At 38.8% G+C, this 26490-nt stretch overlaps 1 protein-coding gene across 2 annotated transcripts in view; it reads right to left on the reverse strand.

Moving 5' to 3' along the window:
* ITFG1 (integrin alpha FG-GAP repeat containing 1) overlaps positions 1-26490 on the reverse strand; it is a 70179-nt gene that overhangs the window by 19455 nt on the left and 24234 nt on the right. For both annotated transcript variants that reach the window (XM_059481152.1, XM_059481151.1), the window contains exons 9-12: positions 14867-14961; positions 7336-7508; positions 652-802; positions 305-413 (exon numbers count right to left, since the gene is read on the reverse strand). In XM_059481152.1, coding sequence (XP_059337135.1) covers positions 305-413; positions 652-802; positions 7336-7508; positions 14867-14961 — 528 coding nt within the window. The remainder of the gene's footprint in view (positions 1-304; positions 414-651; positions 803-7335; positions 7509-14866; positions 14962-26490) is intronic.

Consider the following 26490-nt stretch of genomic DNA (forward strand, 5'->3'; position numbering starts at 1 on the left):
CTGCTCTCAGGGTAAGGTGTGGTTTGTGCCACGTGGATTTGGGCTGGAACACAGAAGTGACTCCCACAGGGATGCAAAGTGACCCTCAGAACAGAGGGTCCTACACCATGCAGGAGTCCCTGAAATGAAAGCAGCCCCTTTGGAAGGTGATTCTGCATCACTCCCACATGACACACACACATAAACTCCAGCAAAGCAGGCTTGCTATGGCACAGATACAGAACATTACCATAAGGTTTTCATAGGCAAAGGCTCAAATATTCACAATATCCCATTTTGACTTTATTGTGCATTGATAACTTACCAATAACTTTAACAAAATAGGCATCTGCTTCAAAGTTATTTTTCAATGTATGGATAGCAAAGTCCTTGTTGGAGTAGCCTTTGCTTAGCACAATGATATCCAAGATTCCCTGGAGGAAAAAAATCACAAGTTTACATTAGAATGCTTATTTACTCTTGGGAAAAAAAGCTGTGCAGCAAAGTTTACACCTTTGCTATTTATTTTAATATCTTGCAAACATTATGAATATCATGCAAACCAAGTTGGGATGGAGAGGGCCATCCACAGCTCAGTAAGGTCTGTGCAGGGCCCAGGGATGGGCACAGCCACACCCAGAGCCTGTTTGCTGGGTAAGGAGCTGCACTTACATCCTCATAGATGTCAAAGAAGGTGGCAACCACAGCATCCTTGATCTGATTGAGATCTGAGAGCTCCCAGAACACCCTGAACATGCGCCGCACGCTCTTGCAGCTCACGTTGTTGCATGGGACATTTTCTAGCAAAAATGCTTGTTGATTGCTGTAAAACATACATATATAATACATAAACCAACTTGAGACAAGTCTAAATTACAGAAATTTAAAAATATTGTCATTAAATAGTTTAAGTGCTCTGGAGTTAGATGTAATAAAAGCTCAGCTAGCAGCTGCTGGGTACTTGAAAAATCCATGAGTACTTATGTGAACTTTACAGACAGAACTACAATCACTGTCATGCCTGACTCAGAACAATGAAAACAAGAAATAAATGGATCCAAACCAACAGGAGTAACTTAACCATTCAGTCAAAGGACTGAACATATCCTTACTTTATTCTGAAAAAACTACAAATGAACTTATCTGCCATTTTTCTTAATCCCTGCCACAGTCTGTCAGCTTAAACATTATTTAAAACATGTCCATGCTTTTTCATTATTGCATGACAGCTTCTTCCTATCCCAGGTCCATTAATACTTTTTCTTACACAGTGCATGTTTTAAGCAAATCTGAGATTAAACCAAACCTCTATTTGTATATTTTCCACTGTTTCAAGCAAAATACAAAACACAAACCCCAACCTGCTAAAGTGCAGTAAAAATAGGGCAATACAAACCAAGTTAGGCACTTGCTGACATGTAACACAAAGACAGGTGCAAAACTAAACAAGAAATGTAGAAACCAAGCAGAGTGCCTGGGCTAGTGTAGGAAAATCTCCCCTCTTAAGAGTATCCAATAGGTGCCTATGGGTCAGTGGGAGACACAAGGTTTCCACTCTCCCTGAGAATGTATCAGTGCTTCTGGAACTGGGAAAACCTCACACTTTACCAGCCTCCAACTCCTCAGGCAGGTTTGCATCCTGGGAGCCTGCTAAAATCCTTCATTGCCTCAGCAATGGAAACAGATGAAGTTTCCTCCTCTCCTTGTGGAGGCAGAGCCAGGAGCCAGAGCAGTGTTGTGTAAAGGCAGCTCAGCTGTCAGAGCCCAGGGCAACACCGGAGCCACGTCCTCAGTGTGACCCTGCACACGCTGCTGGCTCTGTGGGGACAGCGAGGTGGCTCCTGTGCCTCAGCAGCAGCCAGCATGCACAGGCACACACAGGCACTTCTCCTCAGGCAAATCACTGAATTAACTATGGCCAAAGGGAAATGAGGTCATCTGCAATATTCCAGGTGCTGCATTATCTGTATCTGAGAGCTCATAATCACAACTTGAAATTCTTAAGTGCTCACATTCATTTAATGTATTACCTAAGGACCACATCAGAATAGCCAACTCCAAGGTAAGGTGACAAGCTGAGCCACGCAGTTTTTTTCAATTTCTCTTTTTCATTATCTCAACAGAGCTTTTTAAAATTTGGACAAACTTTTACAAACACTCTTTCATTTTAAGACTCAAAGACTCATTCAGATTTTTTTAAATTGTCAGAAATTACTTAGATAATAATTAATAATGAAAGACGTTTGCATTATACTCTGCACACTACTCAAGTCTAAGCTAGAAGCCTTGTGAATGGATAGACACAAGTAGCTTATTCACTACAGGAAACTTTTTTATTTTCTTTCCTTACAACTGAGAAAAAAGGAAAACATTAATCAAAGTGGCACTGAGTATGGAAATGCCACTTTCCTTCACCCTTCTGTATCTACAAGAGAAACAGAAGACAAACAGCAGGAAGAAAAAAGCAATCTGAAACCTTAAACAGATGCTGAAGACCCAAGAAATGCACTGTGGGAGAGCTCTCTTGTAGAGGAAATGAATTAATTCATAGATGTAGCATCCCCTGTCCCATGTGCCTGGGAGGAGGAAATGTTGCTGTGCAGGCCATGCTGCAGCCACAGGAGTTGCAGGCCCTGATTTTCTACAGGGGGGAGAGAACCTGCTGTTCTCTGCCTCCTCAGCTGCTCGGGTTGTTCCTAGGATTTGGCCTGTGAGCTGCCAGTTGAATTCTTCTATGATTTAGGCCTGTGATACACAAGGATCCCTAGAATTGAAGTATCTACTGCCATGTTTCATTCTGATACATACTGTAATAAATAAGTGCAAGCTTACGACCTTCCTATTATTTTGAACAAAATTTTGAAGAGTTCCCATCAGAAAGAATCTCCCTGTAACAAAGATAATCATCTGCATCCTTAAAATGATAAAGCAATGTCCTTGAAAGCCTATAAAGACAGACACTACTGTAATGGTAAAACCTAAAAAATCAATGCTAAAGTGCTCTACAAAGTGTAACAGTCAATAATACCAAACAACTCAGCTTCAATGCTACAAGAGAGAGCACAAGAACTCTGAACTCAGACCAGCTCATTGCCCTTAACATGCCATTTGCAGCACTTCAGATACTGAGCTATACACACCAATCCACAGCTGCGGATAAATGGTGCACTACCCACAGTTTTATTCCAAAGGACATTATATCCCAATTTGGTCCCTTCTGACCAAAGGCATCTATGCAGGAAAGGGAGATTTTATAAGGCTTAACACCAAAGACAGACTGAAGACTTATTTTAGTTTTATTTTAACATATTCCTTTGCAATTAGAATTAAATATTTACTGCTAATTTCATACATCTCTCATGCTGTCAGTTTTAGGGTAATTCATTTAAAGTAATACCAGGGACATCTAAATCACCACTATCTTACTCCAGACGTTCAGAATAATTGAATTTGCCTCTGGTTTTTTAGATTTGCTCAATTACAAGGGGCTCATCAATCCTTCATTTAAAAGAAGTCCTCTATCCAACCTTCCTTCTGACAAGTGACAGCTAATAATGATATAGGAAGAGATAATTTGGTTGAATAAGAGTTCTTCCATATAAAGGATTAATATATATACATTAATTTAAAACTGAGCATGAACACCTAGAAAACTTTCTAGAAGTCTCTCATACTTATAAGTTTTTTATTCAGCTTTCCATATCCAGCTGCTTTTTGTCTCCAAGTTTCAGTCTTTACTGTTATCAACGTATCGGAGATAAAGTATTGTCAATTTGACCAGTGAAAAACATTCCCTTTGAATAAAAATGGATTTGAAAGACTTAGATTACATATTTACAATGCCAGATGCCAATTACTAGTGTCTAATTGGAAAAAATTGTTAAACAAAATTCCCTTCATCTAATTAGATGGGAGATAGATGCTTATAAACTCACATGCAGTACTTACAATTCCAATGTTACCAGAGTCAATTTAAAATCAGCATGTGAAAAAATGAATTCATTTAGGTAAGACAGGAGGTATAGGTGAACCAATTACTAACTACTGATAAAATCCCTTCACCTATTATTATTCTATATACACACACAATTTCTAATACAGAATTCATGTATATATCTAGCCTGAAGAAAAACCCGTGGACTTGAATTCTAATGTGCAGGTTTTGACTCAAGTCAGAAGTTACAAGAATTCAGACTGAACAGATAAATATGTAAAGATCTACAGTGCATTCAGCACCTTCACCTGTTGGAATTTATTGAGTACCTGATGGAATTCATTGAGTCTTAATAAAGGTTCAACTCCCCACAATACCTGCAACCACAAGTGAGACTCCTTTTTGCTGTTTCTGGTAAAGAAATGTCCCTACACTGTCAGAATATTACACAGTGTAATTCCAAATCAAAGGATTATGGCAGGAGATGAAACAGCAGAGTCTTAAAACGGCTGTGGCAGTAATTGAAGCTATTGATAATTTTCTTGACTTGTTCACTGGGCAGGACACTAAACCAACATAATGCCCAACTGTGGTATCTTTATTTCAGTCTTTTGTAGGGATTTGTAAGGATTTGATCTGAAAGTACTTTCTTGAATTGTGATGGAGGCATATAATTGATTTTAATCCTTTTCTTCCATTATCATGTATTGGTATACCTTCAGATGAACAAAATTATTTCTGGCTGCTTTAATTTCTTTACATTACAGACAGCAAGTAGAAACCTAAACGATAGCACAGATTGAGGTCAAGAGTTTACAAAAATGCTTTTATCATTTAATCACAGTAATCAATCACTGAAATTAGATCTGTAGATGTAGCATGAAAGACTTGAGAGAAAGAAATAAACAGCTTGATCCAGAAGTGTTTAAAATCGATTAAATAAGGTTTTCATTTTAATTTGCTCTAATTTAAGGACAGCTTTTAATTTAATTCCCACACTGTTTTAATACTCTCCAATCAGCGACCCAGTTATACATTTTAAAAGAAAGTATTTGCCTAAGTCTCTCAGAACCAATGAATTATTATTGAATGTGTCATTTCATAGTGAGAGTAAAAAAAAAGTGACTTTTGCTCCCATCTCGAACTACAAAGCATGCTTCCATTCCTTCTCTAGAAATACTGGATAGATACAATAGTAATATGCAATTTATTTCTTGATTTTTAGGTTACTTTACTCTGTTTTTGCCAGAATTCCTCAGTTTTCTGAATCTCCTTTTTAATAGTTTGTCACATCATCTGCCAGTGCTTTCAGTCCTTATGCCTTATTGTGTCACTCAACTTTGATGTCAAGTTTAAAAATAATTTTGAATGCACTCAATTGAATAAGCAAACAATTCAGAAGCAAGGAGAATAAAAGTGTATCAAGTAGTTCATTGCAACAAGACATAGGTGACTTCTGGGCTTCTACAGGAGTAACTATTTACAAACTGTTTAATGATTTTACATGACATTACATTGGTGTAATTATACTCCAGCCAGAGGACAGAGGCTCTTAAGACTTAAAACAGCTTCAAGTACATTTTTGAACTCCATACACCTTCATGAAGGCTATCCAGCTATCAGGATACACATGCTGTGTATCAAAACACAAAATTTCTGAGGCTTAGGCAAAAGCAAAGACAGCAACTTTACAGCTCCCACATCACTGTGTTACTTTGACAAAGGGAAGGCAGGTTCTAGCTCACTCTCTGGACTCTGTGCAGTCTCTGCTCAATGACTGCTGAATAGAAAATGCAAAGTCCCAGCTGAGGAAAGCAGTGCAACACCTGACATTCAGGGCCTGAGTGCTTTAACTTTGCCTGGCAAGGTCTGGGCCCTACCAGCATCACCTCCTTCTCGTCTGCCATGTCTGAATAGAAACAGCTGCTCTGCTGTTATTTTAAGGCTCAGAGGTACAGACAGAGCTCAGCTGCTCACAGCCTTGTCATGAATCACATCATGTAGGCTGAACACAGGCACGCTACTCTTCAAACTGGGTCATTTTTAGGTGTGTCACTATCTGAAGAGTTCTAACACAAAAATGTCAGTGGGTTGACTCATGTTTAGGCAACCACTAGAAGACCTGAATTGACTTCTTGGACTTCAGCACCAAATTCTCTTACTATCAGATGCATCAAAGTGAGGTCCTCACTTGTTTTCTATATGGAGTATACATTCAAACTATGCACCCAAGATCATTCCAAATACCATGTAGAGGAAGATACCAAATGCACCTATGAGAGACTTATTCTGCTTTGTAATGCATTAGTGCAAGTATTTGTCAAGTAAGGAAGACATTAAGACTCCACAAAGCAAGGGCTAAAAAACCTTTTAGAAGTGATAACATGAAGCAAAAGGGAACAGCACAGATAAGATTCCATCCCTGCAGAGGCTGGCAGTCAGCTGTGCAGCACAGACAGACTGCCCTCACGTGCACATATCCTGCCTCTGCTGAGCTTCCCTGGCATCCTGGTCTCTGGGGCTCTCAGCTTTTCTCCCAAGTAAACAAGTCTATTCATCATCCCTGCTGTCAAGCAGAAGCATGTTCACATGCAAACATGCTGCTGCACTTGAAGGTAAAGATAAGGACATGGCAGCAGCAGCATCCCCAGGTGCCAGGTGGGAGCTGCCCACAGGCTGATCCGTTCCCATCACTGGCGGCACGAGCTCACCTACCCAGGTCAGCTCTTACACGGATCACTGACTCCTCTGTGTACAACAGGCTCCCTGAGAGCATCCCCACATGCCCTCTTCCACCTAGCACCAGATGGTAGCAGTAGAAAGTAGTGGGAAAGCAAGCAATGAAGAAAAAATTTTAAAAAAAGGAGGATGAGAAAATTACACAGAAAAATTTAATAAGAAGGGTTAGAAGTTTCTTTTTGGAGGGGCTTGGATGTGTGTGCTATTTTCAGTTCTCTTGGACAATGTAAAAATCACTGGTAAATTCCTGGTTCTCAAAAAGGGCAAAGCACTACTGGCTGCATTTTCCAGCAGTCACCAGTCAGTGCTCACTCCATGAGAGCACAGAACAGGTTCCCCAGCTCACACAGCCTGGTGTTACTAGTCAGCACTGACAGCTGAAGTCAGGAATTTACAGAAGATGATGTGGGAAAAGAAAGGCAGAGAATCAGCCCCTAAGCTCTGGGAGGAGTGCCCAAGATGCTGCCTCATACTCCAGTCCCTGATGGAATTCCCCACCCAGAGTCCCAGGATGTATTCTGAATACAGCATGTAAATGCACTCTTGGGTTCAACAGAAAACACTTAGCAGAGATCAAAAGTCTTGTTCACTTGATAAAATGAATGAGATGCACTAAAGTTAGTAATTTCCATGACTGATGATTGAACATGAATCTGATAGCTTTATTTCTAGGTTTGCATTACCTTCCAGAAGTGTTCTTCAATATAGCAAGTGCATCAGGGTAGCCATCCATATTGTAATCTCCAATGTGAAGTGTAATTGGAAATGAAATTTCTGCTGAAGATTTGTCATTTTGATATGGTACAAAGCCCCAGACTGTGTCTTTATTTCTGAAGTCTTGCAAAACTGGAATCCACTGTAACATAAAACAACAACAACAAAAAAAAAGAACAACAACGTAAAGAAATTAATTTTATTTATTTAAACAATGTAGTTCTATTTAAAACAGCTGACACCACATCATCAGGATTCTTAACCATTTACAAGTAAGGATTATTTCCTAAGTCTGTCACCAAAAGAAAAAAATAATTTGAAGTATTTTTTATGCACTCAGTTATTCCGGAATAGGAAAATATAGTTAAGGTTGTAAGAATAAATCCAGAATATGGAAACATTCAGGAACACCTTAACTGAAATTCAGGCTTGCCTGGAATTTCTACTAATCTTTAAATGTAGGTAAGACCAAGGTAAGACCAAACCATCAGGGCCATGAGATCTTGAGTCTCTTTTTTCCTCTGGAATTGCAAGGCAGTGCAATAGGCACCACTAAAGCTGAGGAGATGGAGCCAGGCTCTCTGCTGTGATACATGGCAGAAGAGCCAGAGAAAACGGTCAGACTGACACCAGGGAGGTTCTGACTAGGGATAAACAACCTAATTAAACAGCAAACGAGGCCCTGAGAAGTTGCAGGATCTTTGTCCTTGGGGGTTTTCAAAATCTGCCTGGGCAAAGCTCTAAACAACATGGTCTGAATTCAGTTTGCTCCTGCTTAAAGCAGAAGGCTGGATCTCCTAAGGTTCAATTCAGCTTGAACAATTTTATTATTCATGGATATTTAGAAGTTCAAGAGCTTCAATTCCCCTCTTATATCCCCAGAAGCATCAGATACTGAACTGTTTGATAAGAAATTAAGATTAAAGTATCAAACTGAGACTACAAAAGAAATGCAAAGTGTAATTTCTCCAGGACAGGAAATAGAATGCATCTGCACTTACTTTCCAAAGTACTGCTGAGGTGCTAAATAAAAATTTATCTTAATTAAAATCAAGGTAATTTTGCAAGTTAGTATGAAGCTGAAGTGGCAGGGTTAACATTTCAATGCTACAGAAAAAACCATCAGTGTCATTTTAAAAGTCAGGAGTAGTTTTATATGTCAACTAACTGACAATGCCTTCAAAAGGACAGAGGGGTGCCATCTTAAAGGATCACTATCACCAACATCAAAAGCACTTAACAGATCTTGCATCTCTCTCTCAGCCAAGCCTCAATTCAACTGTTTCAGGAAGCAGAATGAGATCATGGCAGTATCATATCCTGCCATGGAAAGGCTCCCTTGCTGCACAGTGCAGTGGTCAGCAAGACTCCTGCCACATGGTACCTGTGTGTGACACCGGACTGCTCCCTTGGGATTCCAAACCACCCCAGGCAGACGGGAGAAGCCCCCAGACGCCTGCAGCAGTGCACTGAGGGCTGCTGGGTGCAGCCATGGCTGAGGAGCCTGGGCCAGTCCTGCCTGTCACCGACACACCCCGCGTGTGCCACGGCCCCGAGCTGGATCTGACCGCAGCACCTGCTGCAAACTCCACCTGACAGCAAACACACTTGGACCCTCACACCCACAACATGCACGTGTCTCATTAGTTACTTGGAGGTGCTGAAGGCTTGGAAAAATCTAAGAAACAGAAAATAACGACAATACTCTCATCCTGAGGGAAATTTTTCAGAGGGTTGGATTTCTTAGCACTTATTTGTCATGCAGAAGACAGATGAAACAATATTATTGCAAAATAGTCTAATTTTGAAAAACAGTGATTGAAATCAGAACCATGAAATATAATATAGCTTTTCCTTTACATGGTATCATTCACACAGTCATTGCAGTAAAATCCAATTATATCCATCATATACTTTCTAAATGTTCCCAGGTATGGTAATACTATCTTAAAGAGACAAAATTAAAAATTAATTTTTAGGTAGAAATACAAATTTGTTTCTCTTTTCCCTCTATTCAGAGTGATTAATAGAATGCAGTTTCACATTCCTAAGGTCTACAATGAGATACAAAACAACAGGTGAGCACACCACCACCTATTGCTACCAAGCACTAGCACCCCTGACACCACAGAGCAAATCCATCCCTGCCACTGCAGCAGCTGTGGGACTTTTCCCAAAAGCAGCTCTGTAACATCCCAGAACATCAGCCTTGGTTGATGCATAAACAGATCACATCCCAGCACCAGCTGTGCCTTACTGACAGTTTAAATTTAGAGTAATCCATGCTTTTGGTGAAACTCCTTCTGTAGATTTCTACTACAAACTCCACTTTGTGTAATGTAATGCAAAATTAATTGTTCCTGTGCCTCAGGACATATAGTTAAGTACAAAAGGCAGAAAAATGAAAATGTGTTTGTCAACAATATAAATCTCCTGCTTATTTTGTATTTGATAATCCAGACAATTACTTTAAGCTTCATATTTGCTGTTAATAGGAAAAGACTAAAACTAATTTTTTAATTTCTAAGATAGAAATTGGAGGGTATAATGAGGACACATGAAGCTATTTTTTTTCAATTTTCTGATCATATGATTTCTCCTACACAGCTCAAATGAGAAAGACAAAAAAATTGAGTAAGTGTATTTTTAAAAGAAATTTTAAATGAACACATAAAATTCAGTCAGAGAAATCAGATTCACCACATTGACTTCTTCCTTTTCTGTTAAATTCTTCTGCATAGCATCACTGCTAACATCACTTAAAACATTTATATAGATATTTTGGATCCTTCAAATAATGATTTGTAGGCTAACACAGGAAAAATATTTATGTGTTTGAAAATTTTAAACTCCTCAAACATTTGTTTTTCAAGAAGCAGAATGGAGAATGCTTTCCTGCTGGGAAATGTGAAAACAGCATCATTCTAATTTTGAAAAAGATGTAGGGATTTGAGAAAAATGTAAAGCTCCTTGCAGTCACTGTCAAGGGCTCATTTCTTACAAAGTTCACACTCTGCCATACATTGGGGAAGGCACTTCTCTCGCTCAAAAGCCTGTGAGCTGGTCTTTGAGCCCAACCTGTGGGATTAACATGTCTCTATTTTTAAATTATGGCCAGAAACCCAGGCAGCACAAAACCCACCCCCAGCCAGCTGCTGCTTCCAGGCCACAGAACGCAGGCAGGGAGCCAGCTGAGAGTCACAAAGCTGGGAAATGAGTAGCCCCTTCCTGGCCAATGCATTTCCTGGGAATGCCATGGATGAGCAGCAGGAGTGGCCTGAAAGAGCTGCCCCAGCACCAGCAGTACCCCAGGTCCTTTCCCTGGGGCTCCCTCTCTCAGTGCACTGCACACAGCAAATAACTCAGGATTTCAGCATGCATAAGGCTCTCAGTGCATGCAAGGGGCACCTGAATCCCTCAACAGCTGAGGAAATTACTGTGCTTTGCACCATTAACTTATGGTGTTCAAAGCCCAGAAGGTGACAATCCACAGCATTGGTTCAGAATCACAGAAAAAAGTAACCAAAGCAGTAGAAGTCATGTTTTCAATGCTCACAGCCCCCAGCTGCTTTCAGAAAGAGAAACAACTTAGAAATGATGAGAGGATCTTGCAGAAAATGACATTTATAAAAACTACAGCAGCTGAATCCATTTCCCCCTTTAAACTGCTACACAGGAATGAGGAAAAACTTCTGACATTGACTGAGTGCAGCTGATAATCGATGCTGCCACCTCCCTCCCTAGCCCAGAGAATGACACCATGAAGACCTGGGGTTTGCTGCAGCATGTACTGCTGTGCTCTACTTCAGACCTGCTCCATTTCCTAGAGGAATAAAGCTATAACCTTCCTATTGTACAGAAAAAGGTTATGAGAACTATCAAGCCCACAAAGAAACTCTCAGATGAAGGGACTGAAATAATAGTGTTTGCCTCAGGAAACAAATGAAAAATCATACAGAATACTTGGCAAAATTAAAGAAGAATTAGTCATCTCTAAGAATATCACAGCATCTAGAGTTCCTACATTAAACAGTACCAAGGACTTCAAAACATTTCCCAGATTAGACTGTAGTTATTGCAGGTGAATTTAAAGAAGTCTGAGGTGTCCTAACACCTGCCACAATCTGAAACAGCATATAGGATTCCACTTGGATCTGACAGCAATTCTGCTGTTGCTATGGAAACACTCACATTCCTTTAAAACCTTAGGAGGTCTGTATCTCCTTAAGCCACTCATGTGTATTTTGCTGGCCTTTACTTCTGCTCCATCATCTGAAAGAAAAATTCTGAGATATTCCTAACACTTAACCCCCCCAACCAGCATCACATAAATTAAAACCTATGATGAAAGGTTATCCTTGAAAAAATTCTCCTAGCTTGGCCTGGCTTTCCAGGAGCCATCCAGTTGGGCCAAAGACATCAGGAAAACTATCCTGACAGACAGGATCTTTCTGGAACAACTCCAAAGCCTGACAAGCCATTGCCTGCCTCTCCTCAGTGTAAGTTCTAGAGCCACTAATTGTACAGATGTGTGTTTCTGACTTTTATGCATTTCATCCCAAAGCATCACACACCATCATGGAACTGCAGTAACTGTTTCGGTTTGGTTTTATCAAATGCTACAGCAAACAAGCAAGAAAGACAGAACCAGGCCCAATAGGCAAAGTATTTTTTTATAAGACTGTAATCTCATTTGAGGTCCTTCAGATTTGAGATCAGTTGCTTATAAAGAAAAAAGAAATTCTGAAAACAAGAATTTGTTACTACACCCTTAACTAAAAAAAAAAAAAAAAAAAAAAGCCACAAAACCCCACAGCAAAAATGGAAAAAAGACAATGGAGATACAAAGCCTTCTATTTTTTCAATAATAGTCCTGCAATTTCTCAGTTTCCCACAGATTCCCCTCCAGTACCATCGTCTTGTTGAAACACATTCTGCTCACTACAAGGGCTCCTTATTATTTCCATCAAACTGTGAAGGGATTGGTAAATAGAATCTATTCCAGTCTCTTGCCACAAAGTTTATCATTTCTCATGAAGAGTAACTGATTCAGTAAAATCATCTGACCTCACAATGACCAAATTCAGTGAAATGAAACATTTATTTCCAAATAAATATAAGAATTGGCATATTTGAATAGATTTCTACCTGAAGGAAGCATGCAGCACATGGGAAAAGCTGCAGAATGAAGACATGATACTTTTCACTGTTTCAGAACAGAAAGGAGAAAAAGTTTCAAAAGCAAAAAGCTGCATCACCTCCAGATGAGTTCAAGAAAAGAGTATTCTAGATAGAATTCTTTAAAAGGTTAGACCAGAATAAGTCATTATTGCATGCCATTTGATACTGTCATTTTTAATTAAAGTCATTCTAAAAATAGGGAGGGAAAATTGCTTTAACATTTCTAGGTAAGTCCAAATACTTGTTAACACTTTTTCCTAGCAGGGTGAGAATCTTTTGGGTTCTTTGCTGTTTAAAATAAAGGGGCAATATTTAACTGCTAATTTTTATGTCAGAAGTCATTATACTTGTTTTTTTTTTTTTTTCAAATTTAAACAACACAGTGAAATTGCTAAATTGAGTAAACAAATTAAATATAGGTTAAATATCTGATGTATCTGTGACTAAGTAGTTTATTCAAACTAGTAGTTTTTATTGTCAAAAAATGAACTTATGAAGCACTATAAAAACTGGCTGTATGCCATGTTAGATCAGAGCAGGTTACAATCACAGACTCTATCCTGAAACTTTCTAAAATTATGCAAACTGACCCACACCTTCCTCTGGCACTACTGCACCACTTCCTTTTGGGAACATAACCTGACCAACAGGACCCTCAGACCCCACTGCTCCCAGTGGTTCCAGCTGTTTGTGAGGGGTTCACTTTCTACAGAGAAATTACTTGAATTTACAGTGTTTGTCTCAAATTTACTTGAGGAGCAAAACTCAAATTCCTTTTAATTCTTGTATTATCCAGAGTAAGGAAGTAACCTGAGGGCTCCAGTGCAGCTGTCCTTTGCAAGGAGCAGCCCAGGCACCCCCTGTTCCACACAGCCTGGTTCTCCTGGAGCACTGCAAGGATCACAAACTGAGCATCCCCTTGCTTTTGCAAAGGCTCTGCCCCTTAACTCAAACCCTGCTGTACCCCAGCACCCAGCAATGCTCCATTCCACTGGCTGTTCTCTGTGTGTAGAGGGGATGAATGAATGTAAAAAAAATAAATCCAAACCCAAACAAGAACCCAAGAACCCAGAACCAACCAACCAGTGTGCACAGCAAAAGGGGGTTTTGGGAACAGAGCTGCTGAGCTCAGAAGGCTGAAAGATATAAATGACCAAATTTAGAGTTATTCTTTCATACTCTGATGTCATGTCCCATCCCAGTCATCCCCCCTGCACTCACTGGGAGCTCTGTGCTTTCCTTTCCTACACAGAGTGACTTTCCTCACTTGCAGGCTGCAGCCTGTATTCTATAAATTTTGATTCTTTAAATGACAAAATCTACACTCTAAACTTGGGCTGCAGACTGTAACAAGTTCAGCTATAAATTCTGAATTTTAGATCAGAGAGGGTACTACTTTTAGCACAAAATTCAACTTAAAATTTTTCAGTGAGGGAATAATCAGTAATTCATAACATGGTTAGCAACACGTATGGCACACATTTTAGATTTCTCTGAGTACCCTACAGTGGGTTTTGCTGTCAGCTACAAGCACTTTACATGTCACCTTGGCCTTTAGGTTCACATTGCAAAGTATTAATTTAGTAAAACATTTATTAAGCCATCCAACAGACATCTGGCTAATTTATTGTGTGCTGCAACTTTATTATAAATTAGAGCCTGTATATTCTTAAACCAGATGATCACATCCTTAAATAAATGAACATATAATAATCTATTCCATGAATTATAACCAAGTCTGTGAAAGCCAGTAGTGTCACAAACAAACAACCCTCCAATAATTTAACAGATCCCAGCCCTGAAGACACACAGCCTAAAAAAAGTGTTCTATACCACCTCGAAATTTACTTCATTAGTAAGAAACAAAGACAAAGTAGAAATTAGGGGTAAGAAGTGAGGGCTGGTTCAATGATATATGTGTGTGCATATCTATTTTTACTCTAAAATAACTCCCTAAGTTAAACTAAACAAGCTCATTTGAATTACATTTGTTTCCAGCTCTTAGCACAAACCTTGTTTTTCATCTCATGCTGGAACAGTTATGGTGCTTAGAATGCAGTGTTTTACAAGAAAGTCACTCCTCAGGAGCCTCCATCATTTCTTTGAGTAGAATTATCCATTATAAAAAATTCTAGGAACCTCTTTCACCAAACCCACATTTTTTTCAGATATGGAACACACAAGTACATAAATACAAGTCTCTTGTATTCTGTAATTAAAGGTGAGGAGACTTTATTCCTTTCCTGAAAAATTTCTCTTTTATATAATTATATAAACACAGTACTTTGCTTTGTGTTTGCTATTCCAAATTCTCATTACCTGGTCCAGTCCCAGCTTGGTTAGGTAGATGGCACTTCTTTGACATGCTTCATCTTCACAGACTGGTAATAAATGTTCACTTTGTCCATCCCCATCTGTCAAAAAGAAAAAAAAAAAACTTGTCAGCTTTGTATCTGCAAAATCAGAAACCCTGTTTATATGAAATAATCAGCTGTGAATAATTTACACCTTTTTTAAATGTAAAAAATTACATTATATAAACTAGACCTGTTCAAATCCTTAACCTAATAATTTATGTCTTCTGTTTGAAGATTGCCTTTGCCAATGTACTTTCATCTTGACCCATAATATTGAGAGAATTTGAAATTTTCCTGACATACTGAGAAGAGGAAGTCCTTAGTAATTTAATCCCTGTGTTCAGTTGGGGAAAAAATTACCTTTGATACCAATCCACCATTACAAGTCCACCATAGAAACTTATTTAATTTTCTGAACTAGTTTTAAACTCTTGTGCTGTCAGCAAGACTTCAGGAAGAGTCATGAGTTCACAAGTAATATCTTAATCTGTACTTAACACAAAACACAACACTGGGGAGTTGATTAACACAATGGCTAATAAATCCCCGGCTTACAGAATTAGGTAAATTTGAGTAAATTACATGTTTTCAAAAATGTTCTTTAAGAGCCTTTAATCCATGGATTTCCAAAACCTTGAGTAGAATAATGACCTTTTAATATTTAAACAAGCAATGACTATTTGCATCTGGAGTTTTGACACACAGAGCATGGAGTGGGGAAAAAGTAATAATTTACTGTCCATTATCTAGTGCAGGAGAAATCTCAGTGTTGCCATGGTGAGCTTGCAGCCCTGCCTTCCTCCAGGGCCAGGCCAGCAGTGGCAGCTCCCTGGGAGGCACAGAGGGAGAGGAGCAGTGCCCAGGGGCAGCAGCAGGAACTGAGAGCCTGGGCTGCCAGACCCCACCAGAACCACAGCTTGCCATGGTACCCCAGCTCAGGCACACTGCAGGCAATCCACTTCTCCAGCCCATGGAACCAAAGCTCACAGTGTAACAAAAACAATTCACCTCTTCACCCTGCCCCTTAGCCTGTGCAGCTCTGAGGAGCTGGGTGTTTCATTTGAGATAACCACAGTGTTCACTGTGAGCACTGAAACACAGAGAGGTCCTCAGCTGGCACGTTAATGACTTGAATCATTTCCACACTGGATTTATATTATACCTATAAAATATTGCAGGTTACAGCCACAAACATCCTCTCAGTCTGGCTCCCTGACAGCTGCTTGGCTATTCCACAATAAATGAAATTTGTGCTGGTCTGATGTTTCAGAAATGCAGCTTAGGAACATGCTACAAAACAGATTTCTGTACGAACCACAAAAGTGCTGAGAGCACCAAGGGGCCTCAAGCACATCTACTGCTTGGCTTTGCAGAAATCCAAACCAGTTTATTTAGGGAAGTGGATTTTGTAAAATTCCTTGATGAAATCTCCTGAGCTAATATGCAAAACCCAGAGTTGCCTGTCACTGAAGCCCTTATTCATTTTCCAGTCCAGAACCGGCCCCAGCCCGGAGGTCCTGTCATAGTTCACCAGCACCATGAGAAAGCTGCCTCAGCTGCCAGCCCATAACTCTGTGAGGCTGCACTCCCTCTGGGGCTGTGTGCACATCCACGGCTGTGCAGCTGCAGCTCTGGGTCCCTCCCCTATTCCATCAGCAAGCTGGGAGATGGAAAGGAGGGTTATAAGGGGAGGAGGAGTGATGAAAATATCAGACTTCCCCAAATATCTCCAAGTGATAAAGCCAAACTTTTAGTGGCTTCCTACATCCCATCTGCCTCATGAATTACTTTACCTCACCACCAAAGCCCTCCCAAATCCTCATGGCAGCTCTCTGCTCCAGGATAGAGAATTTAGGAAGTGAAGTAGCCTAGGTGATAGAAATCCAGGAAGTTCACACCCAAAGAGAAGGGAAAGGGAATCCCCACTCTTGAACAGAGAAATCAACACAGCAACTATTGAATCTGTCTGAAATCAGCACAGGTTTTCCTTCTGCATCACTCAAGAACAAGAATTAAAACATGTTGTCATCTTCAATCTTTGCTTGCATGAACACATTAAAATGCTGTTGGACTACAGTTTTTTCTAAACTTAAATGGAAGAAAGTGTTCAATTTGCAAATTATAAACCATGGGAATATTGAAGGATTTGCTAAAATTTAATTAATGCTGCAGAGATATGTGTTTTCTGAATATAAAATGTAAATTAAGCCCTAACATTTTAAATACATTTCCACAAAAGTTTCAGTCTGAAGTGATTTTAGAAGTTTTTCAATAACACACAAGGACAAAGAGCCACATTCCTGTGTTTGAGAAAGGGACAAGAATGAGGATGTTCTCATTTTAAATTATGCTATGGAGCAGAGGAGAATATAAAATGTTTGATTCTACTTATACTGCAAACATTCATCTTGTTATACCAATAACTCAGTTTGATAGTGTGGGTAGGAGATGCTCACAGTAGGGCAGGACGTTGATGAAAACACCCTTGGAGCTTTGAGGAATAACCAATGCATAGGACAGGAGGGACAGAACTGGCACACAATTACACACAGAGCCATCACCTTCCATGTGAAGGTGCTGCTGATTAATTACAAGCTCAAGACTTGATTAAAAGATTTGATTAAAATATCCAGTATGATCAAAGAATGAATAAATACAAATATGCATCAAACACCACGCCTTTGTCCCTGCAAATTGAAAATACTAGGATATATATTCCATATTGGTAGGCCAGAGTTTCCTCAATTCCTTTGACCAGAAGATAGAAGTCCATTTACATAATTTCTCTTACAGAATCATGTTTTCAGTTGCAATTTCTCTTCAGTTCTGTGTAACAGATATTTAAGAATCCAGTAGTAAAAAAAAAAAAATTCAAGATAAAGAGAAAAATCTGTTTAAAATTTACAGCACAGTTTTGAAAAAAATATTTATTTTAAAAATATATCTTGTCAAAAAACATCCTGAAAACAAGATGAGAGGCCATTCTTAAGCTGACACAACTCAAATTATTGTTGTTTCCACCTCACAGAAATTTCCCAGATAAAGGCATCCATACTATGGAGACTGGATCAGATTGCTTGGATTTTGTTTGTTTGGTCTTTATTTTCCTCTTTTACACTCTGCTCAGCTGAATTTAAAGATCACAAAGATGAGATATAAAAACATTAATTCGGCACTTAGAGCAGACAGAACAAATGTTAAAAGGTTTCAAGTAAAGCTCCAGCATTGAACATGTAGATGGAAACAGGACATCAATGAAACAAGAATATCTTCTGAGTTGTACCTAAATAGTTTAAGAAAATCCACCATTAGTCAAATTCTGTATTACAGAAAAGTAGCAATCAAGGAAAGAAAAGCCCAACATTCTTCATTTCTATTATAATATTTCATCTTATTTCCTTTACAGTTTTTATTTCCAAAGCACATCTTACGATGTACAGATCCATCTTTTATAACCAGAAATAAAATGTTTCCTGCATTTCTGAAGCTTTTTCAAAGACACTGTGAAACCAACAAATCGATACAGCAGCTTTTCCAAAATATTTCCTTCTTCATCTTTACATGATTCCACCTTGGAAGCACCTGCTGGAATGCAAACTACTGGCCTTGAAGACCACAGAAAAAACAACCCCAGCAGTAGCTAATTCAAGAGTTTTAACTAACAACAAATTCACCTTGGATTGAAGAAACACCTCCTATCTTCATGCCTGCTTTCAATCCCAATGTAAATAAACATCCTTCAGTTTTTAATTCTGATCTTGAAGTTAAATTTCTCCACAAAGGAAGACACAAATTCAAAGGAGTATCATTAGCACAACTGATCAGTGCAATTAGGTATGCACAGGTGACAAAACATGCATTGGTGACAACAGCTGGATGATCCCATCACACCTAGGCTGGTTTCAAGTATTTATGAAAAATACCTTGCATTACATGTCTTTAATAATCTCCTGCAGCCTAGGTCTACCTAGGAAACCTGTCATGGAGACCCTCTGTAATCTTCACAGAGTTCTGGGGTCTACCACTCTGTCTTTCTGTCCCTTTCATTTAAAACTGAAATCTCATTCCAAACTGGTGGAAATCTTATTTGCAATTCCAATATCATTTGCAGCAGTAGGTGTGCCCCAACACTCCAGACTCCAAATGTCCTGTGCTAGTAGCACTCAGCTTGGAGCAAGAAACAAAAACTCAACTGTTAATGAGCAAGTTCTCTACACATAAATTCTGGCTTGACTGTGATCCAGTATAACCCCATGGTTAATAAAGATCAAGTCTTGTAGGCTTGAAAAGGGCTAGAAAAAGAACAGTCCTACGTACTCATCACCTGCAAAACTGCACTTATGTCTAAATATGTAAAGATAAAATTAGAAGTCTTATTCCATCTAGGAATCATGTGAGAATCATTACCTACAACTGCCTGTTTGCTGTATTTCTAACAAGAACCTTCTTTCCAACACTTGCCCATGTTTGCCAAGGGCTGGCAGCCCCATCCCAGCACCCCAAAACCACTGTCCTGGGAGCACACCTTGCACAGACAGGCTGTGTGAGAGCCATTGCTGAGCTTTAACACTGATTGTCAATGTTCACACAGATCAAGTATTTTCAATCTGTTCTAAAAGTAAATTTGAATGGGAGTGAGCAGAAAAAGTCTTGTCAATCAGATTAAACACAACATAATGTTATTGGAATTGTTAGATGCTCCAAAAGCAATACCAAGGAACTGCAGTCTGAGAACACATTTTAAACTGAATTCACAAATAGCAAATGGTCAAAGGAGCTCCACACAAGAAACTTCTTCCCAAACTCAGAGCTATCAGAGGTGCTTATAAAACAAACACACTTGTAACTTCCTTAGCATGTGTAAACCTAGGCAAAAGAAATTCAACCTCAATGTTCAAATTCCTTAACAAACATAGAAAAAGGTGTCACAAAGTGACACCAGGTTCAAGGACTGTTAGATTCATGCTTGTGCAATGTACTTTCCAATATGGGCTATGAAAAGAAGATGGCACTTGGGCAATTTCTTTGATGGCAATGGCAAGTTCTGTGATCACTCACTCCAAAACTGTTTCATAATACTGCAAGATAAAAGTTGTAGCTATGAAGAGCAAGACAGCTTTTGGTGGGTGTATGATCTAAACCTTTTTAATTTAAATGCTCTGTACTTTTGCTGCAGTGTAATCTTCTGCTCCTTTAAAAACAAAAATGGAATCAACTTTTTGGGGTTATTCTGAGATCATAGACTGATCATTGTAACTTTTGAAAGTTCTGTTAAATAGAGAAGAAGTTTTCTAGCAAGCTGGGAGTTGGACTTGATGATCTGTAGAGGTCCTTTCTAACCCTATTTGTTGAAATGGAAATATGTTAACTATACAGGCCAAGAAAGTCAGCTTTCATAATTCTGAACATAAAAACAAGAACATTCATGTACCACAAAGTTCTCATTCATACATCTCTCCCTCTTGTCTTTGCTCAGTTCTCAGTATCCTCTCTCATGAGTCTTCAATTTACAGCTCTGAAGAACAATAAGAGGAAAAAGAAGCAAAAAGCCCTGTCAGGGTTGTACTACAGCAATACCCTTCTGGGGCAGGCAAGAAGCCTACAATAAGTACAACTGAGCTGGATATTCAAATAAAATAAAGGTTTGTTTGAAAGCTGATTATCTTAAATTTATCTTCTCAAGTAATTAAATAATTAGAATTAAATTATTAATTAAATTAAATAATTAGAATTCTTTTGTCACTCTGTGCCTTTAGGTGCTCAGTGAGATGGTCATGACAGAGGCAGTTATAATAAATTACTAAGAAAATTACACATTATTAAAACAATCAATGTCAGCTGCCTTTAGCAAATGTGAATCATAACTTCAAAAAACAGATGCAAAGAGCTTTTACAGATGATTCAAAGTTCTGTGGACATTAAAGAAAGCCTCATAACCCTCTTCTTCACACTAAATCAATTCTGATTTTAAGTCCTTCCAAAGAAGGCATATTCACAGCTCCACTGCATAGAAGCACTTAAACACAGCGTGCCAGCAAACTGCACAGTGAGACTTCCAGGCTGCAGCAGAGCCAACAGAGCAGCCTTCTGCCTCAAATGGCAATTCCAGCACTAGCTGTGATCCAAGCAGGGAAAAGAAACTGCAGCAAATACAATGTGAACTGCCCCCACACCACACAAAATCACTGCTGGAACTCCTGGGCTGTTTCTGCTGAAAGATGCTTGTTTCACCTGTTTCACATTAAAACAAACTCCCAAGCCTGGCTGTACTTTTGGAGCTCTGTGATGTTCCTCATCTTCAAAGCTCCCATGGCAACAAAGCTGCAGGTGCTGGCAAAGGAAGGGATGGGTAACACAAAGCAAGGCAAGGCACTGGTGGAACTGCCTTGGGTCAGCTCAGCCTGGGCCCAGAGCTCCTCCTGCACCAACCATCAACAGGGCCAAAGAAAAACTCAATCCTGTGAAGTTGTTCAACAAGGAACAGATAACCAAGTGCCACATGCAGCACTACACCGATTTTATTGTTGGAAAGAAAGAAAAGTTCTTCTTAAGTTTCAAGCCCCTTTGACTTAAAAAATAATATGAAGCATCAGCAGTTCTTTTTCCCAGGAGATTCTAGCATTCGTCTGAACATAAAGACCTTGGCAAAACATGGGAACCTGATTTTCGCCCCTCAGAAACTGACACTGTTTGGGATCTACATTTAAAACATTGAGATATCACTTTCCCAGACTCAAAACACAAGTGCCAATTATCCTGCTATGTCTCTATACACTGCTGCTTCAGAAGTGCATCTGGTAGTAAAAGAATCTCTTCCATATCTAAAGTCTCTCATAAGGCTTCATTTCCATTAACTTTCATACCTTTTCCACCCAAACTGATCCCAGTAAACCCAGCTTCCCTCATATGCAGAGCATTTCACACACAGAAGTATTGTCACCCTGCATCTTAAGGTTCTTAGAGAATCCTTCCATTGACTACAGGAGCACTAAATATTTTCACAACACAGTGCTCAAAGGAGAATGGTTTTCTTAAGGGCTTATTTACCAAAATGGACCATTAAAATTTCCTTTTGATACATTGCTACTGCATCTGAGGATGCAACATTCTGAGTGTAAAAAGAAATTCAGATGTTAGAATGAAGCTGACAGATAAAATGAAAAGGTACAAAATCAAAATGCAACTGCAGGCAGAAAAGCAGTGCATTTAAAGTATATTCAGCTGCAGGATAATTAAGGTCTACTTTAAAAAAATCTTTCAACAAAATGCATTTGGCACTGTGCAATGAAAGGCTGAAAAACCCCCAAAGGTTAGGCACTATGTTATCCTCTTTAAACATAATTAATTGGCAATAATGAGCTATCATTTCCTACAAGGAAAGTGATAATTACTACCACATGTCATACAAGTAGTTAATATCCATCAAATAGTTCAATTACTTGGTAGGGGGGAGAACAGAGAGGATTCTATTAGGATTATTAGTTGGATAACTGGATTTTAAATATGAGAAAAAATTGAGTTCAGGTCTCTAAAAGACTTTGATGGAACTTTAACAAACCCAACTCATATTTGCTCAAAAAGCATAGCATAGTTCAAAAAGTGTGCACAGCAGAGGTGAATGCAAACTTCTTAGAGAAGAGAAAGGGCAGCAGCTAAGAAATCAAATGGTGACTAAAAAATAAAGGACTGGGTTGGCTAAAAGCTACCTAGAGAAACGAGGAGTTGCACTGTATTTACTTATGAGGACACCATGATCAAGTTTGATTTCAAAAAGCCATTTTCTCCCTCCTTTAAATACAGGCCAAAACAAAGTTCTTTGCCTTAACTAAGCAAAATCAATGAGTGATTAATCAAACTTTCACAGTCTCAGATACCAAAGGATGATCTTAAATCTCTGCTATCCAACTGAAGTAATCATAGTTAAATACCAATTACAACACCAGTTTCCTATAGAAATGAATTAATGGCTCGTATAATCAGCACAATATCCTGTGCTAATCATTTCTGACTCACTACTTCAAAACCATGTCATTAATCTTTACATTAATGAGAAAATAGCAGGTTATTGTGTCCAAAATATGGTTCACATTCATCTAATGCTAAAAAAACTGGTCATTTTCAGATTGTCCCATTGAAATCCTTCAATGTCTTTAAAAATACAACATTTTCCTAGTAATTTAAGTGACATTTAATAAAACTCTCTATATACTTGCAAGTATTTATCAGGATTCTAGACAACATCTATGATTTCCTCTAAAGACAGTACAAGCAGATCTTATAAAACTCCTCTGCCAGCTCACAGATAACAACAGTGCAGGATTAATCATTTTTGCTATAGCAACCACTGCACTGCAATTACCATAGTGACATGAGAATAGAAAAAGTAATAATGAAGAGCTCTTACTTGTTTGGAGCAATGTGGCAACTAAATAAGTGCAGAATTCTCGAGCGTCCAACTCTGCTCACCTTAATCAATTGAAATGCCATTTGTAATAGATGTCAAAAAGCATTTCTGATTTATTTTTAAAAGGGCAATACAAATTTGTCAATTGTTCCCTGTCCTTTGATCAGATTGATGTACAAATCACTGCTATCATGTAACAGGGGGAAGTGCTACTTATTGCAGAGGTTCCAACTTAGTCATAAAGTATAAGGTCTGCTCCATTACCATCAGTGTATTGATATACACACACATCCTTCTATGTAATTTTCCATTAAAATACACACACACACACACACACACACACACACACACACACATATATATATATAAATGTACTGGACTTTCAGATGCATACAAACATAGATCTGCATATTTTTTTAATGAAAAAAAAATCTTTATTTTTTCAGTATTCAGGAACACTTGGTACTAAGATTATACCAACATCTGTGACAGCTTCTCATGAGTCACCTAATTGCTGGTTTTTCCAACTCCACTTAGCCAAATAATTTATACTTGATAGCTGTTGTTCAACGTGCTTAGTTTAAGAAAGGAAATCTTATCCCAAATTAGTTGCTTTTGGAAGTTCTCAGTCAGAATAAGCTTTGTATAAGCTCAGTCAGAGCTTATACAAAGCTCCCCCCTTTTTTCAAATGACTGGTAAATACTCATGGCTGGAAAGGGTACTTGAAATAAAATTTTCAGAAGCAGGAAAGAATGTTAGACAAAGTGACCTTTTGAAACAATGCTTGTTTTGTGAAGAGGCAGGTGTGATCAGTAAATCAGAACCTTGCACTGCAGGAGTGCAAGAAGGCACAAGCACAAAGGAGGGTGTGAGAGGGAAGGCAGCAGCCCCAAGCTCAGGTCTGACACTGCTGCAGAGCCCAACAGGCACACAGTTAATTCGTGGCAAGTGCCAGAGGGAAAGCACAGAGATGCAGAACCCTCTGAGACCTTGAGCAAATGGCAAAGCTGGCACATCAGCTGTGAGGTACAGAAAATGTCAAGGAGGGGAAGAAAAATAGAGGCAGGCAAGTCAGAAGTAAGAATGTCAGAGGCTTGTGCTGTGTTTTGAACATTTCTAGTGCCAGTGGCTGTGTCCCCGTGCCAAGAGCAGGGTGCCTGTGGCACAGCAGAGTGTGAGTGCACAGCACATTCTGCATCATGCACAGCTTGGCAGAACCTGCCAAAGGTAGAGGCAGCACAATCTTCTAATATATCTCATTTTCCATTTCATTGTGGTATTTTGATTTGTTGTGCAATCAGTGAGCTCCATTATAGATGGCCACATTATTCCAAACTGCAAACCATCACACCTTAACTTTCTTTGACTCACAATCATGATTCTGTCAGTTTTGAAATGGAAAACTGAAAACAGGAGAGGTTCAAGTCTGACAATCCATTTCTAGTACTCATTGTCTTTAACTCCAGCTCAGCACAAGCAGCTGTAAGCTCAAAGCCAGCACTGTGAAGTACCTAAATGTGAGCAGACATAGCACAGGGGGAAATGCAGGTACTGTGCCAGAGCAGCAAACCCACCATGGGAGATGCTGCCCCTTGGTTGGGCTGGTGCAGAACAAATCAATCTGATGATAATTAGCAGTGAGGGCATTGAACAAGGGTGCTGCAGCTCCAGCCCAGCAGTCCCTGGGCCACTGCCCCTCCTCCCAAGCTCAGCTGTACCAAACCACTGCCCTGCCACAGCACTGTGCTCTCCATTTAGCCACACAGTCAAAATGTTAACTTTCACATTGGAACAGTTCCACTTCTCTTTGTGAAGATATCCAGGGTTTATTACAATTCTATTAATTACTATGAATTTCTAAGATTATGATTTATCATTTGGGCTCATTAGAGATAAAATTATCCTACGTTAAGATAGCTCTTCACACTGCCATTGTTAAAAACTTATTAAAAATTTCTATTTAGTACCTATTAAGACACATTATTCAGAACATCAGCTTGGAAAATTATTACAAAAGACCCAGCATATTTAATTTTTTTTAACTGCAAAAACTGTATTATTCTATTCTTTCCTTCATATATTACATAGGTAAGTATTCAAACTTGAAGATAAATAGTAAAATATTTTATTAAAACTTTGCCAAAGATTTTAGAAAATGGGGCAAACATTTCACAGAAGAGCCTGGGGCACAGTTCAGGTTCTACCTGAGTTCATCTCCTGTAGATCTGATCTAGGGACCATTGCCCATCCAGCAGAGGTGCCTTGCATTCACAGGTCAGCCTCCAAACACTTGTAAGTGGCAGCACAGAGCAAGTGAGTCACACTGAGGAGTTTAAAAATTGTCATTTTCTTTAAAATAAGTTTTTGAAGGAAATGTTGTCAAACAATAGCACTGTTTCAACATTTGAAGACAGGGTCAGTCTCACTGTAACAAGTGTGTTGTATAAATACAGTAAATTATTTTTTTAAAGATGTTATTTACAGTCAATTATATCAGCAGAGTCAGGCCTGCAACACCTTGCCTCTGGTTGGAAAATTGCTATTTTACTGCATAGAAAAATATTATTGTCTGCACTACAAAACCAACATGCCCCATTCTTTGTAACATGACAAAACATTGATAAGCCACAATTGACTGGGAAGGTACATTCTAATAGAAAAATATAGGCTTTCACTAACCCTTGCAAAAATAGATTTACATATAAATTAAATTTTTCTTCTGTCCAAAAGCCTTCCAGAATTTTCAATTACAACCATTAAGATTTTACCATGTTCCAGCAATTTTTATTCAAGTAATTTTATTTCATTTAGTCTTTATTAGTTTGTACAAGTGAAGAATTTAGAAACATTTAATCAGATAATGTTTTCTGAACAAGGTTAGAGACAACAAAATCAAAATCATGACAAATAAAATAAGTGTCTGATAAAATTAAGTTTAGTGTAGCATCACACCTCAAAGCAACTAAAATTAGATACACGTGAGGCAGAATGTACTGGGATAACCAAAGCTGAATTTGTAAATAATTATTCCCAGACATTTCAAGATTTACAAACAAATATAACACATTAAAGAGAAAAAGCAGAGAAACATAAAAGCTCCATTTGGAGCTAAGCACCTTTATTTGTTCTCTGGTGTAAAGCAGCTAACCAAAACAAGAGAAAGCAACACTGAGGGCAGTGT

The sequence above is a fragment of the Ammospiza nelsoni genome, chromosome 13 (assembly GCF_027579445.1).
Source record: "Ammospiza nelsoni isolate bAmmNel1 chromosome 13, bAmmNel1.pri, whole genome shotgun sequence".
Classification (NCBI taxonomy): domain Eukaryota; kingdom Metazoa; phylum Chordata; class Aves; order Passeriformes; family Passerellidae; genus Ammospiza; species Ammospiza nelsoni.